This window comes from Podarcis muralis, chromosome 15, assembly GCF_964188315.1.
Source record: "Podarcis muralis chromosome 15, rPodMur119.hap1.1, whole genome shotgun sequence".
In the NCBI taxonomy this organism is placed as follows: domain Eukaryota; kingdom Metazoa; phylum Chordata; class Lepidosauria; order Squamata; family Lacertidae; genus Podarcis; species Podarcis muralis.
In genome coordinates this window covers 44369502-44382832 of record NC_135669.1, presented here as the reverse complement: position 1 = coordinate 44382832, position 13331 = coordinate 44369502, and the positions used below count along the sequence as shown (strand labels likewise).

The window sequence follows — 13331 nt, the reverse complement described above, 5'->3', positions numbered from 1 at the left end:
TTCCCAGATAAAACAGCCGTGACGCAAAATGTCCTAAGGGGGTGTTCTAATTATGTGTGCATTACATTTTCATTTGTACGCTTTTCCAGAGTTGGAAAGTAGGCCATGTTTACTGCTTCCATTTCACAGATGGGCAACTGAGCTAACTGATGATGACTCATCCAGGATATTTCAGCCATGGCACAGCTTTGAGGCTTTCCCCCCTGCAATGGTGGAGATGCCTGCTTTTTGTCCTGAAGACCCCAGGTTCAAAAAGGATCTTACTGCTATAGAATTGTAGGGCTGGAAAGGAACCACAAGATTCATCTAGTCCCTTGCTGTGCAGGAATCACAGCTAAAGAATCCCTGGCCAACCGACCTGTTTGAAAACTCTCCAATGCAGGAGAGGCCATGGTAGTCCATTCCACTACTGAATGGCTCATACCATCAGAAAGTTCTTCCTACTGTTTAAGAATCTCCAGCGGGTGCAGAATGTCGCGGCGAGACTCCTTGCGGGGTCCTTGCTGCGAGATCACATTCATCCAGTGCTTTACCAGTCGCACTGGCTCCCGGTGGAGTACAGGGTCAGGTTTAAGGTGCTGGTTTTGACCTTTAAAACCCTATGAGGCCTAGGACCCTTTTACCTACGGGACCGCCTCTCCTGGTATGCCCCGCAGAGGACCTTAAGGTCCATAAATAACAACACTTTGGAAGGCCCGAGCCCCAAGGAGATTAGATTGGTCTCAGCCAGAGCCAGGGCCAGGGCCTTCTCAGCTCTGGCCCCAGCCCAGTGGAACGCTCTGACCCAAGAGACTAGGGCCCTGCGGGATTTAACATCTTTCCACAGGGCCTGCAAGACGGAGCTGTTCCGCCTGGCCTTTGGGCTGGACTCAGTCTAAGCCCTCCTCTCATTTATTTATTTTTGGATGGAACCCCTCATATAGGTTTTTGTATATAATTTTTCCCTCAGCTCTTTTTGCTGGCCTATGTAGGACCAGAATGGATAGTTGGCCCCGGTGAATAGCTGACGTTTTCTCCCCTTATGGCTTTGATCTATGGGCTACCACTAAAACGAGGCTGCATTTTAAGCTGCATTTGAAACTGTACTCTAACTTATATTTTAATCAACTGTTTGTTGGGTTTTTGTTTTTGTTTTTGTTTTGTTTTGTTCTTAATGTTTTTACTGTATTTATATTCAGTGTTAGCCACTCTGAGCCCGGTCTTGGCTGGGGAGGGCGGGGTATAAATAAATTATTATTATTATTATTATTATTATTATTATTATTATTATTATTATTAGTTTCCTGTCCCTGACACCCTGGTGAGCCTCTGCCAGTCAAAACTGACAGCCCTGGGCTGGGTGACTCCACCATGGCCTGACTGTGTACCAATATGGCTTCCGATGTTTAGGGGCTGACTTCCTTCTTGGTCTTTTTGTGCTCCCCTGTCCCTCAGGATCGTCCACCTCTGCCTTCGGAAAATGGACCAGAAGCTGGTGATCCTGAAGCAGATCCCCGTGGAGCAGATGACCAAGGACGAGCGGCTGGCCGCCCAGAACGAGTGCCAAGTGCTGAAGCTGCTCCACCACCCCCACGTCATCGAATACTACGAGAACTTCCTGGAGGACAAGGCGCTCATGATCTCCATGGAGTATGCACCAGGTGAGGATTGTGGGTCCCCAAGGCAGCTTTAGGGTGCACTCCTGCCACCTAAAGGCTCGTATCTCTAAGGAAAGGGGGGTGCAATACAGGCCCTGCAGGCTGAAGGCTGCCCTTCAGCTATCCTAGCACCCTTCAGATGTTTTGGACTCCAACTCCCATCAGTCCCAGCCAGTACAGCTGTGGTTCTGCCAGCTCCCCTACCCCACCAAATCATTCAGTCTTGAGGGTACCAGGTTCGAGGCAGCTGCTCAACGCCACACATTGGCTCCCAGTACGTTTCCAAGCACAAATCAAAGTGTCGCTTCTGACTTTTAAAGCCCTAAACGGCCTCGGCCCAGTAGACCTGAAGGAGCGTCTCCACCCCCATCGTTCTGCCCGGACACTGAGGTCCAGCTCCGAGGGCCTTCTGGCAGTTCCCTCACCGCGTTAGAAGCCAAGTTACAGGGAACCAGGCAGAGGGCCTTCTCGGTGGTGGCGCCTGCCCTGTGGAACGCCCTCCCACCAGATGTCAAAGAGATAAACAACTACCTGACATTTAGAAGACATCTGAAGGCAGCCCTGTTTAGGGAAGTTTTTAACATTTGATGAATTATTGTATTTTAATCTTTTGGTGGGAACAACCCAGAGTGGCTGGGGAAACCCAGCCACATGGGCAGGGTATGTATGTATGTATGTATGTATGTATGTATAAATAAATAATTGGGAACCTCAAGAAACTGCTGGACTCCCATAATCCCCGGACACTGGTCTGCTGGGAATTGGGAGTCCCACCTAGAAGGCCCCTGGTTCCCTACCCCTGGTCTGTTTTTATTTCCTTAGAATCATATAATCGTAGAGTTGGAAGGGACCATGAGAGTCATCTAGTCCAACCCCCTGCAATTCAGGAATCTTTTACCCAGTGCGTGGCTTAAACCCCTGACCCTGAGATTAAGGGTCTCGTGCCCTATTGACTGAGCTGACCTGGTTTGAAAACAGTAACATTTTTTCCGCGCTTGGGTTTAATCTCAGCTTGACCAAACTGGGAAAGACTCATGGAGGGGAGGGCTGCCGATGGCTGCCAGCCATGATGGCTATGCTGTGCCTCCATAGCTGGAAGCGGCAATGTTTCTGAATCCCCATTGCTGGGAACCACAGGAGGAGAGAGTTGCTCTCAGGCTAGCCCCTATGAGAAGAGGATGCTGGTCTAGATGGGATAATAATATTAATAATAATAATTTATTATTTATATCCCACCCATCTGGCTAGGTTTCCCCAGCCACTCTGGGCGGCTTCCAACAAAACACCAAAATACAATAACCTATTAAACATTAAAAGCTTCCCTAAACAGGGCTGCCTTCAGATGTCTTCTAAAAGTTTGGTAGTTATTTTTCTCTTTGACATCTGGTGGGAGGGTGTTCCACAGGGTGGGTGCCACTACCAAGAAGGCCCTCTGCCTGGTTCCCTGTAACTTGGCTTCTCGCAGAGAGGGAACTGCCAGAAGGCCCTCAGAGCTGGACCTCAGTGTCTGGGTAGAACGATGGGGGTGGAGACGCTCCTTCAGGTATACTGGACCGAGGCTGTTTAGGGCTGTAAAGGTCAGCACCAACACTTTGAATTGTGCTCAGAAATGTACTGGGAGCCAGTGTAGGTCTTTCAAGACTGGTGTTATGTGGTCTCGGCAGCCGCTCATTGGCCTGATCCAGCAGGCTCTCCTTATGAGCTGCTGGCAGCACTGAGCTACATGGACCAATGCCCTGACACAATCAAAAGGAACTTCCAGCATCTGCCTTCCTTCTCCTGCGAGAGCTAAAGCTCGAGCAAAACTGTTTGTGGGGAAAGGCACGGAGCCCTCACTCTCCAGCCTCCAGGTCAAGGCGTTCTTTGAGGGGAAGTGCGGCTTCCTAGCAACACCTGGGCTTATGGCAGTGGGAAGAATGCTGGAGAGGAACACCATTGTTCCCAGGGCCTGGCCCACAGCACATCACCTCCCCCTCCCCTCCCTCTTCTTTGCAGGTCACCTTCAGGCAGGTGAAAAGGAGGTTTCAGGTTTCAAAGCCACCAAAGGTGGCAAGGAAGCTGCAAACCTGAGATTTGGCTTTGGGTTTGTGGTTTGGAAACAAAAGAGCGCAGGGTTTGTTTGGCATGTTTGTTTTTCGCAAGGGGGGGGGCAGGGGTGTGCTTCCTGGACTAGGAGGATCCACAGACCCCCATATCTTTGAGGCAGAAGGAACAGGTTCAGCTCGCTCTGCCCTTGGAGAAAAAATGGCTTTCTTCCTTGCGGTTCCACCCTTGTCAAGGAGCACAGGGTTTAACCCGTTTAGGGACAACTGTAGCTCTGCTCCCATTCAGGGGAGAAAGTGCTGTAGTTTTCCGGGGGGGGGGGGGGCTTTCTGTTATTTTTGTTATTATTCAATATATCACTAGCCCTTCAAAATATGGTGCATTGCAGGGAGATGGACTAGAAGAACCTGTGTGTGTCCCTTCCAACTCCACAATTCTATGATAAGAATTTAAAATCTAAAATCACAACAATTTAAAATGCAATATCAAAAGCAGTTTAGACCAGTAGGCCCCAAAGCTTTGGGGGCCATTCCTCCTAGGTTCCATAAACACATCCCCATTGCCCCCTACCCTAATAAAAACATGGTTCACAATAGCAGTTTCATAGGCGCCGACTCCATGGGGCTTGAGGGGGCCCGAGCCCCCTCAAAAATTCGTTTGGGGGGGCTCCGCCCCCCCAATAATCTCCGGCGCCCCTCCAGCAGAGCGCCATCGCCGCCCCTCCCCCAGCCCAAAATGCACAGGGAGGGGCGGGCTGCATGCCTCCTGCCCTCCCTCCCGAGCAAAAGCTCCACCCAATTTCCTTTGGAGCTGATTAATAGGCGCAGCACGCTCTCCCCTATTCGCTCACGAGGAGGCGGCGCCACTTTATTTGCATATTCATGAGCTTATTTATTATTCATGAGCTTTCCCGGGCCCCCCCAATATTTTTTATAAGTCCGCGTCCCTGAGCAGTTTGCTTGGCCCTTGAAATATACTCCGAGTCGAGTGTGGATTTCATGCTCTTTATTCAGCTCAGAGTAGTGAGGAATGGAAGTTCCCCCGAAATGTCTGCTTTATACACATTATTTACACAATGGGCCCCACCTGATTGGCTAATTCTGAGATTCTCCTGTAGGCCAATCAGGTTGCAGATTCACTTCCACCCGGAGGTGGATTGGGTGGCTCCTGCGGACCAATCAGACTGCTGCATTCTGGATCCTATAGTTCTAGGACCAATTAGACTGCTGCCTTTTGGATCCTATTCAACTCAGTACATAACAGCCTTGTAGGGAAGTTGATAACACAGTCAAGTTCAAAACCGTAACAATTAATTGCACGTTTATTCAAAATCCAATTAAAACTACAGTAGTACCTTGGGTTACATATGCTTCAGGTTACAGACTCCACTAACCCAGAAATAGTACCTCGGGTTAAGAACTTTGCTTCAGGATGAGAATAGAAATCGTGCTGCGGTGGCGCGGCGGCAGCATTAGCTAAAATGGTGCTTCAGGTTAAGAACAGTTTCATGTTAGAACGGACCTCTGGAACGAATTAGGTACTTAACCCGAGTTACCACTGTATTTAGGAACTATTCAGTTTAATTCAACAAAATGGATGAACTTGATTCAATGATACCAGCTTTTCAGAGAAAGTCTGGTAGTCGTTTTCACTTCCCGTGCCCCAATGCCAGCCCCTTGGCTCTTAGCAGCCCCCTCGGAATCCCACCATGCCCCAGGTATTATGCTGGCCTCTCTCTGCTTGCTCCCTGCCAGGTGGGACGCTGGCCGAGTTCATCCACAAGAGGGGCAACTCCCTCCTGGACGAGGAGACCATCCTCCACTTCTTTGTCCAGATCCTCCTGGCCCTCCACCACGTCCACGCCAAGCAGATCCTCCACCGGGACCTCAAGACTCAGAACATCCTCCTGGACAAGCACCACATGATCGTCAAGATTGGGGACTTTGGCATCTCCAAGATCCTCAGTAGCAAGAGCAAAGCTTACACAGTGAGAACAACTGATAGCAACTCCTGGTTCCCACATCCCTTCCCCTGCGATTGGCCGGTGATTTGAATCCTCTGGACTGGCCAGGTTTGGTGTCATTCACAGGGCAGCCAATGTGCTACTGCACCTTGACAGGGCCTTCTTAGCGGTGGGTCCCTGTTTGTGGAATGCTCTCCCTCATGAGGCCATTTGGTATTATTATTGGATTAATTCATTTGGTTTCTTACTCGCCCTTCACTGCATGGTCCCAGGGTTTAAAACAAATCGTATTATCAAAAATTCAAGAGGAATTTTAAAGAACAAACATTCTCACAGGCACTGAATGGGTGAAAGAGACTTTTCTAGCAGCCTTGAAATTATTAGCTGTGAGGGTATTTGATTGTTTATAAATTCTTTTAGATAAGCTTTTATTATTTCTTATGGGGGGGTGTGGATTTGTTTATTTGCTGTTTTATCATTTGCCCAACCTGAGATCTTTTGGGAACAGACCTTTTAATAAATACATGAATATAGAATAGCCCAAAGTTAGCTTGAGCCACCAGGATCTCTCTGAGCTGGGAGGCCTGCTGTCATCTCACACTGTGAGGGTCCTGAATGTGGATATGGATCTTGGGGTGGGAGAAACTGATCCTGTCTCTGGATGCAGGGGCTTTTTGCCCCCTCCCGAAAGAAAGAGTATTGCACAGAAATGGAAAAATACAATCCTTCTACCGTAACGTATTGGTTAGTAAAGGTAAAGGGACCCCTGACCATTAGGTCCAGTTGTGACCGACTCTGGGGTTGAGGCGTTCATCTCGCTTTATTGGCCAAGGGAGCCGGCGTACAGCTTCCGGGTCATGTGGCCAGCATGACTAAGCCACTTCTGGCAAACCAGAGCAGCGCATGGAAACGCCATTCACCTTCCCGCCGGAGCAGTACCTATTTATCTACTTGCACTGGCGTGCTTTCGAACTGCTAGGTCAGCAGGAGCAGGGGCCGAGCAACGGGAGCTCACCCCGTTGTGGGGATTCGAACCACCGACCTTCTGATTGGCAAGCCCAAGGCTCTGTGGTTTAACCCACAGCGCCACCCGTGTCCCCATAACGCATTGGTTAAGGAAAACTTAATGATAAAGTTTATTTTAAGGGTAAAACTCACACATAAGAAAAATAATCAAGATAACAAATACGTATTGAAAAGTGGGTCCTATTCTTACATTTCTGGCATGACACTGTAAATGATTATATCTTTTTAATTTATTCTCAGCACTATCAGATGTTTTGTTACACAATTTCTGTCACACACGTCATTTCCTTTTCCCCCTGTTTCTATTTCATTCATTTTCTTCTTGGGAAACGAGGATATTTGATATATAATAGTTTTGGCATTGTAATATTAGAACGTTAATAACATTATTCAAGAAAAAATAGAAAGTAATACCCGCCCCTCCACATTTGTTCTGGGCCTCATTCATACATTTGTGTTGTTTCCTAGGTGGTGGGCACCCCCTGCTACATCTCCCCGGAGCTCTGCGAGGGCAAACCTTACAACCAGAAGAGTGACATCTGGGCTCTGGGCTGTGTGCTCTACGAGCTGGCCAGCCTGAAGAGGGCTTTTGAGGCCGCGGTAAGGAGACACCTTCGAAATCTGGTTGGAGTGCAGGGCTGGCCAGTCTCTGTGTCCTGAACTCAGCCTTGGTCCCCTAAATGATTGTGTTGTGGTCTGTGCAGTGGCCCAGCATCCTGTCTCCGAGAGGGGACAGCTTCAGGCCTCTAGGAAGCTGGTCCCCTGGACAGAAGAGTGCTTGACAGCCAGGTCAGATTAACCGGCCCTCAGTTTAGTCCTGTGGTTCCCAAGCATTTTGGGGCCACTGACCCCATGGTTCCCTAAATTATTCCCCAGTGCAGCCCGCCCTACCCTATAAAAAAGGATTGTTCAGAATACTGGTTTGCGGTATGAGGAAGATATTGCAAGAACATTCAAAACGGTAACAATTAATTGCATGTTTATTCAAAATCCAATTATAATTATTTCGTTTCGGAACTGATGAACTTGATCCATTGATACCAGATACTGCATGGAAAAAATTGGGCTCATTCTTACTAACGAAACCATAAGGATGAAGGAGGTTTATAGCATAAAATTTTTAATATATAAGTTACGGTACACACAAACCTTCACCTATCACAGATGTGCTCTAACTAGTTTATTAAGAAAATCAATCTGTTAGCAATAATTGGCTATCTTGTGACTTGTGGCAAACAGACGTGACCCAAAGAAATAGCTTTGAAAGTGATAAAAGCAGTAAACCTTTAAATAGAAAGCAAGGAAGGTGTTTCGCTCTAGGCTCCAGCCTGGTCAATCGTAAATAAGTGATCAGCCTGCCTTGAGGGCCCCGCCTCCAGTGCCCCCCTTGCCCCTTAGGGTTCCCCCAGGGAATCCGCCTCCCCTGAGAGCAGTACCACCCACTTTGAGAACCACTAACCTAGTCAATGATTTCACAAACGTCCCCTCATCATCATCTTCCTTCCTTTCTTTTTCATAAGCTAAAGAGCGTCTCCTTTATGTGCCCTGCCTTGCAGGGGTGGCGCTGGCCGCTCCTTGCCTATCGCTTCTTGGGGAAGGCAATATGGCAAGGCGGCATTCCATGCCTTCTCTCCTAACTGTCCCGCCATCATTCGCACACAGAACCTGCCCGCCTTGGTCCTGAAGATCATGAGTGGGACTTTCGCCCCCATCTCGGACCGCTACAGCCCCGAACTGCGCCAGCTGATCCTCAGCCTTCTCAACCTGGACCCCTCCAAGCGGCCCCAGCTCAACGAGATCATGGCGGAGGCCATCTGCGCCCGGCCCCTCCTGAACCTCTACACCGACGTCGGCAGTGTCAGGATGAGGAGGCAAGTCCTGGGCCCCCTCCTCCAGGAACACTCAGCTCATGGGCCCACTTAGCTCAGTAGGGCTCGCACTGGCTGGCAGCAGCGACTCCCTGGGCTCCCAGGCAGGGGATGTTCCTAGTCACAGAATTATAGAATTGTAGCATTGGAAGGGACCCCGAGGGTCATCTAGTCCAACCCCCTGCAATGCAGGAATCCTTTTGCCCAGTGTGGGGCTCAAAACCAAAACCCTGAGATTGAGTCTCATGCTATACCAACTGAGCTATCCTTTCCTGGAGATGCCACCAAGGATCAAGCCCAGGGCTTTGAAAGAAGGGCCTTTGCTGTAGAGCTGTAAAGTAAGATTCTAGTCCTCATGGTTCCAGACGAAGAGCATAAGAGCCTGCTGGATGAGGCCAGTGGTCCATCCATCCCAGCATCCTGTTCCCAAGCGGATGCCCTAATGAGAAGCCCACAAGCAGGACGTGAGCGCAAGAGCCCTCTCCCCTCCTGTGGTTTCCAGCAGCTGGGATTCAGAAGCATGGCTGCTTCACAGCCATCATGGCTGGTGCCCATTGATAGCCTTCCGCTCTGGGAATTTGTCCTCTTTTAAGGCATCCAAGTTGGTGGCCATCCCTGCAGGAGGGAGTTCCGTCCTTAAGCCATGCACTGCATGAAGAACCATAGAGTCATAATATCGTAGAGTTGGAAGGGAACTCCAGGGTCCTCTAGACCAGTGTTTCCCAACCTTGGGCCTCCAGCTGTTTTTGGACTACAACTCCCATCATCCCTAGCTAGCAAGACCAGTGGTCAGGGATGATGGGAATTGTAGTTCAAAAACAGCTGGAGGCCCAAGGTTGGGAAACACTGCTCTAGACCAACGCCCAGCAATGCAGGAATCTCAGCTAAAGGATCAGTTGCAGCTGGCCATCCAACCTCTGCTTAAAAACTGCTCTTGGTTCAAATCCTACCCTCTAGAGCAGGCATAGGCAAACTCCGGCCCTCCAGATTTTTGGGACTACAACTCCCATCATCCCTAGCCAACAGGACCCGTGGTCAGGGATGATGGGAGTTGTAGTCCCAAACATCTGGAGGTCCAGAGTTTGTCTATGCCTGCTCTAGAGCAGGAGAAAAGAAGCTTGCTCCCTCTTCCATTTGACAGCCCTTTAGAATCAGATATTTGAAAATGGCTCTCAGTGTCTCCTCTTTTCCAGGCTAAACATCCCCAACTCCCTCACCCGTTCCTCTTAAGACTCTGTTTCCAGACCCTTGATCATCCTGGTCGCCCTCCTCTGCACACCTTCCAGCTCTTATCAACATCCTTCAACAGAAGTCCCTTCCGTTTTCCTTTTAGAAATAGGAACATAGGAGGCTGCCTTAGGCTAAGTCAGCCCATTGCCCTGTCTAGCTCAGCACTGTCTGCACTGAGTGGCAGTTCTCCAGGGTTTCAAGACAGGAATCTTCCCGGGCCTTACCCAGAGATGCTGCCACTGGGAGTTAGACCTGGGACCTTCTGCATGCCAAGCAGATCCTCTGCCTCTGAGCTGCAGCCCTTCCCTGCCACCGCTGTCTGAGAGAAGCTCACCCTCTTTCTCCCATCTCAGACCCGAGAAGCCGCTGGCCGCTGTGCCACCAGTGACCCATGGAAGGGTGGGCGCAGGAGCCGTCGGCCCTAGAGCCAGAGGTAAGGTGGGAGGCCTTTGGAAGAGGGCTGCACACCCTTTATTTTTTTTGGAGGGGGGACATTGTCTGGGGTCCTTCTGAAGTGGACCAGAGGGCACGACCAGGGTGGGGTGTGTGTGAAGGCTTCAGTTTGGGGCACCACATCTGACAAGTGCATCCTTCCCATATCGAAAGTTATCTTTTAATTGATTTTAAAATGCTGTGTTACTTTTATTGTTGTTAGCCGCTCTGAGCCTGGGGAGGGCGGGTTATATATATATATATATGTGTGTGTGTGTGTAAGTAAGTAAATAAATAAATATATTATTATTATTATTATTATTATTATTATTATTATTATTATTATTATTATTATTATCTGCTGTTATTTTCTGTCCTGCTGGATCAGGCCAATGGCCCACCCAGTCCAGTATCCTCTTCTCACAATGGCCAACCGGATAACAATGGCCTTCCACACCACCAACCTCCCCTTTCCTGAGTCTGGAGGTTCCCCACTTCCCCTGCCCCCCAGGTCCACTAACTCACAGGGCTTTTCTCTTGGACCCAGGCTCCAGAGCCGGCTCGGCGAGGCCAGGCATCCCCCCCGCCCCATCTTCCGTCTACACCTGGGGGGGTGGGATCACCCTCCCTCTGCGCCTGCCCATGCTGAACACCGAAGTGGTGCAGGTCTCCACCGGAAGGACCCAGAAGGCAGGCGTGACCAAATCTGGCCGGTTGATCCTGTGGGAGGTGAGAGGCCGAGGAGGGGTCCCACAGGTTCGTGGGTGGGTGAGGAGCCCATCGCTATCCGCCTCCCAGCTCTGGGGATCATGGGAAGGAGGAAGGCAAGCTGACTGAGAATCTCTAAATATGCCTTACATTAGACCAGCTTGTCCTTCTGCTTGAAACTCCTGGGCCCTGTGTTTTGTTGTACAGTAAGATCGCATCTTATGCGCAGTTAACCTGAGCAATGTTAACTTGTGTGGTTGAAATCTAGCCAGTTAAAGGTAAAGGTAAAGGGACCCCTTACGGTTAGGTCCAGTCGCAGAGAACTCTGGGGTTGCGGCACTCATCTCGCTTTATTGGCCGAGGGAGCCGGCGTACAGCTTCCGGGTCATGTGGCCAGCATGACTAAGCCGCTTCTGGCGAACCAGAGCAGCGCACGGAAACGCCATTTACCTTCCCGCCGGAGCGGTACCTATTTATCTACTTGCACTTTGACGTGCTTTCGAACTGCTAGGTGGGCAGGAACAGGGACTGAGCAATGGGAGTTCACCCTGTTACGGGGATTTGAACCGCTGACCTTCTGATCGGCAAGCCCTAGGCTCTGTGGTTTAGACCACAGCGCCACCCGCATCCCTCTAGCCAGTTAAGGTTGCATAAATAAAATTCATTCTAGGCCCTTGGGGTTCACACATGCCTGGCGGCAATGTCTCGTGGCCTGTATTCTCTTGCTGTTAGCCCCAGATGTTTCCCCCCCCCCAAGGGCGGGTTGTGGCAGCCAGGACACCTCAGTGCGTTCTGCACATGCTCAAGCATCTTATTGCTTTGGATGCTGCATCGCTGAGCCCTGACCCTGTTGCCACCAACTCCCATTCAAACTAAGCCCAGTTTGTTCCGACTGACCAGGGCAGGAATGTAACACACCCTCTTCCCGCTATTCCCCCCCCCCTTTCTCTCTCTCTCTCTCTCTCTCTCTCTCTCCACCAGCCACCCCCACTTGGCACGGCGGGGGGGCCCTCGCTTCCCGGGGCCACTGAGCAGCTGCAGCCCCAGTTTGTCTGCCGCTTCCTGGAGGGCCAGTCCGGGGTGACCATCAAGCTCGTGGCCTGTGGGGACCTTTTCACCACCTGCCTGACAGGTACGACAAAAACAAGCTAAGGGGGCTGTCTGGGCACAGGAGAGGAGAGTGTGTGAGAGCCAGTGTGGTGTAGTGGTTAAGAGCGGTAGTCTCGTAATCTGGGGAACCGGGTTCGCGTCTCCGCTCCTCCACATGCAGCTGCTGGGTGACCTTGGGCCAGTCACACTTCTTTGAAGTCTCTCAGCCCCACTCACCCCACAGAGAGTTTGTTGTGGGGGAGGAAGGGAAAGGAGAATGTTAGCCGCTTTGAAACTCCTTAAAGGGAGTGAAAGGCGGGATATAAAATCCAAACTCTTCTTCTTCTTCTTCTCTCCTGGTATGCCCCGTGGAGGACCTTAAGGTCCACAAATGACAACCTTTTGGAGGTCCCAAGTCACAAGGTGGTTAGATTGGTCTCAACTAGGGCCAGGGCCTTTTCAGTACTGGCCCCGATTTGGTGGAACGCTCTGTCACAAGAGACTAGGGCCCTGCGGGACTTGACATCTTTCCGCAGGGCCTGCAAGACAGAGCTGTTCCGCCTGGCCTTTGGTTTGGATGCAGTCTGACCCTTATGTTTCCCTCACCTTTATGGTTTTGATTTTTAAAATGAGGCTTCATTTTGATTTGCATTTTAACCTGTATTTTAAATTGTTCTTTTTCTTTTTTCTTATTATGTTTTTACTGAAATTTTATTGGTGTTAGTCACCCTGAGCCCAGCTCTGGCTGGGGAGGATGGGGTATAAATAAATTTTTTTATTATTATTATTATTATTATTATTATTATTATTATTATTATTATTATTTTCCTGCTTGTCAGTGGAAGGCAGCAGTTGTGTAAGGGATGGTTGCACAGGGATCTGGCCCCACCGTTATTTCTGTTTGGGGATTGCATGCATTCACACTCACTGCCCCCTTGATCATGAGGAAGCGAAGGTGGTTCATTTTTCCTTCCTTCCTTTGGCAACCTCTGCTCTTGACTGTGCTGACAGCTCTCCTTTCCCCCTGCAGACCGAGGGATCGTCCTGACCTTTGGCAGCGGCAGCAGTGGGTGCCTGGGGCACGAGACCTTCACAGACGTCACCCAGGTTGGCCAGGGCTCAATTTCTGAGCATCGTTCGGCTGGTGGGCTGGTTTGGCCACTTCCCCCAGATTCCCTGGAGGCCAGAATTCCTCCCTGTGGCTGCTGTTGTACCCTGGTCACAAGAACAGGAGCTGGGTCTGGCCGCAGGGGACTCATCCAGTCCAGCCTCCTGTTCTCACAGCGCCCAGCCACATGCCCGCAAAGGGGAGCCCACAAGCAAGGCATGGCCACA

At 50.2% G+C, this 13331-nt stretch overlaps 1 protein-coding gene across 3 annotated transcripts in view; it reads left to right on the top strand.

Annotated features, from left to right (window-relative positions):
* Positions 1–13331, top strand: part of NEK8 (NIMA related kinase 8) — a 49984-nt gene that overhangs the window by 2766 nt on the left and 33887 nt on the right. For 2 of the 3 annotated variants that reach the window (XR_003703826.2, XM_077919327.1), the window contains exons 2-9: positions 1435–1640; positions 5435–5667; positions 7138–7269; positions 8332–8540; positions 10121–10200; positions 10747–10928; positions 11889–12039; positions 13027–13103. Coding sequence is in view for 2 of the 3 variants with exons in the window: in XM_077919327.1 (XP_077775453.1) it covers positions 1435–1640; positions 5435–5667; positions 7138–7269; positions 8332–8540; positions 10121–10200; positions 10747–10928; positions 11889–12039; positions 13027–13103 (1270 nt within the window). In the remaining variant the exon portion in view is untranslated. Of the gene's footprint in view, positions 1–1018; positions 1083–1434; positions 1641–5434; positions 5668–7137; positions 7270–8331; positions 8541–10120; positions 10201–10746; positions 10929–11888; positions 12040–13026; positions 13104–13331 lie in introns of those variants that run through there. The other variant, XM_077919328.1, reaches the window with a different exon arrangement.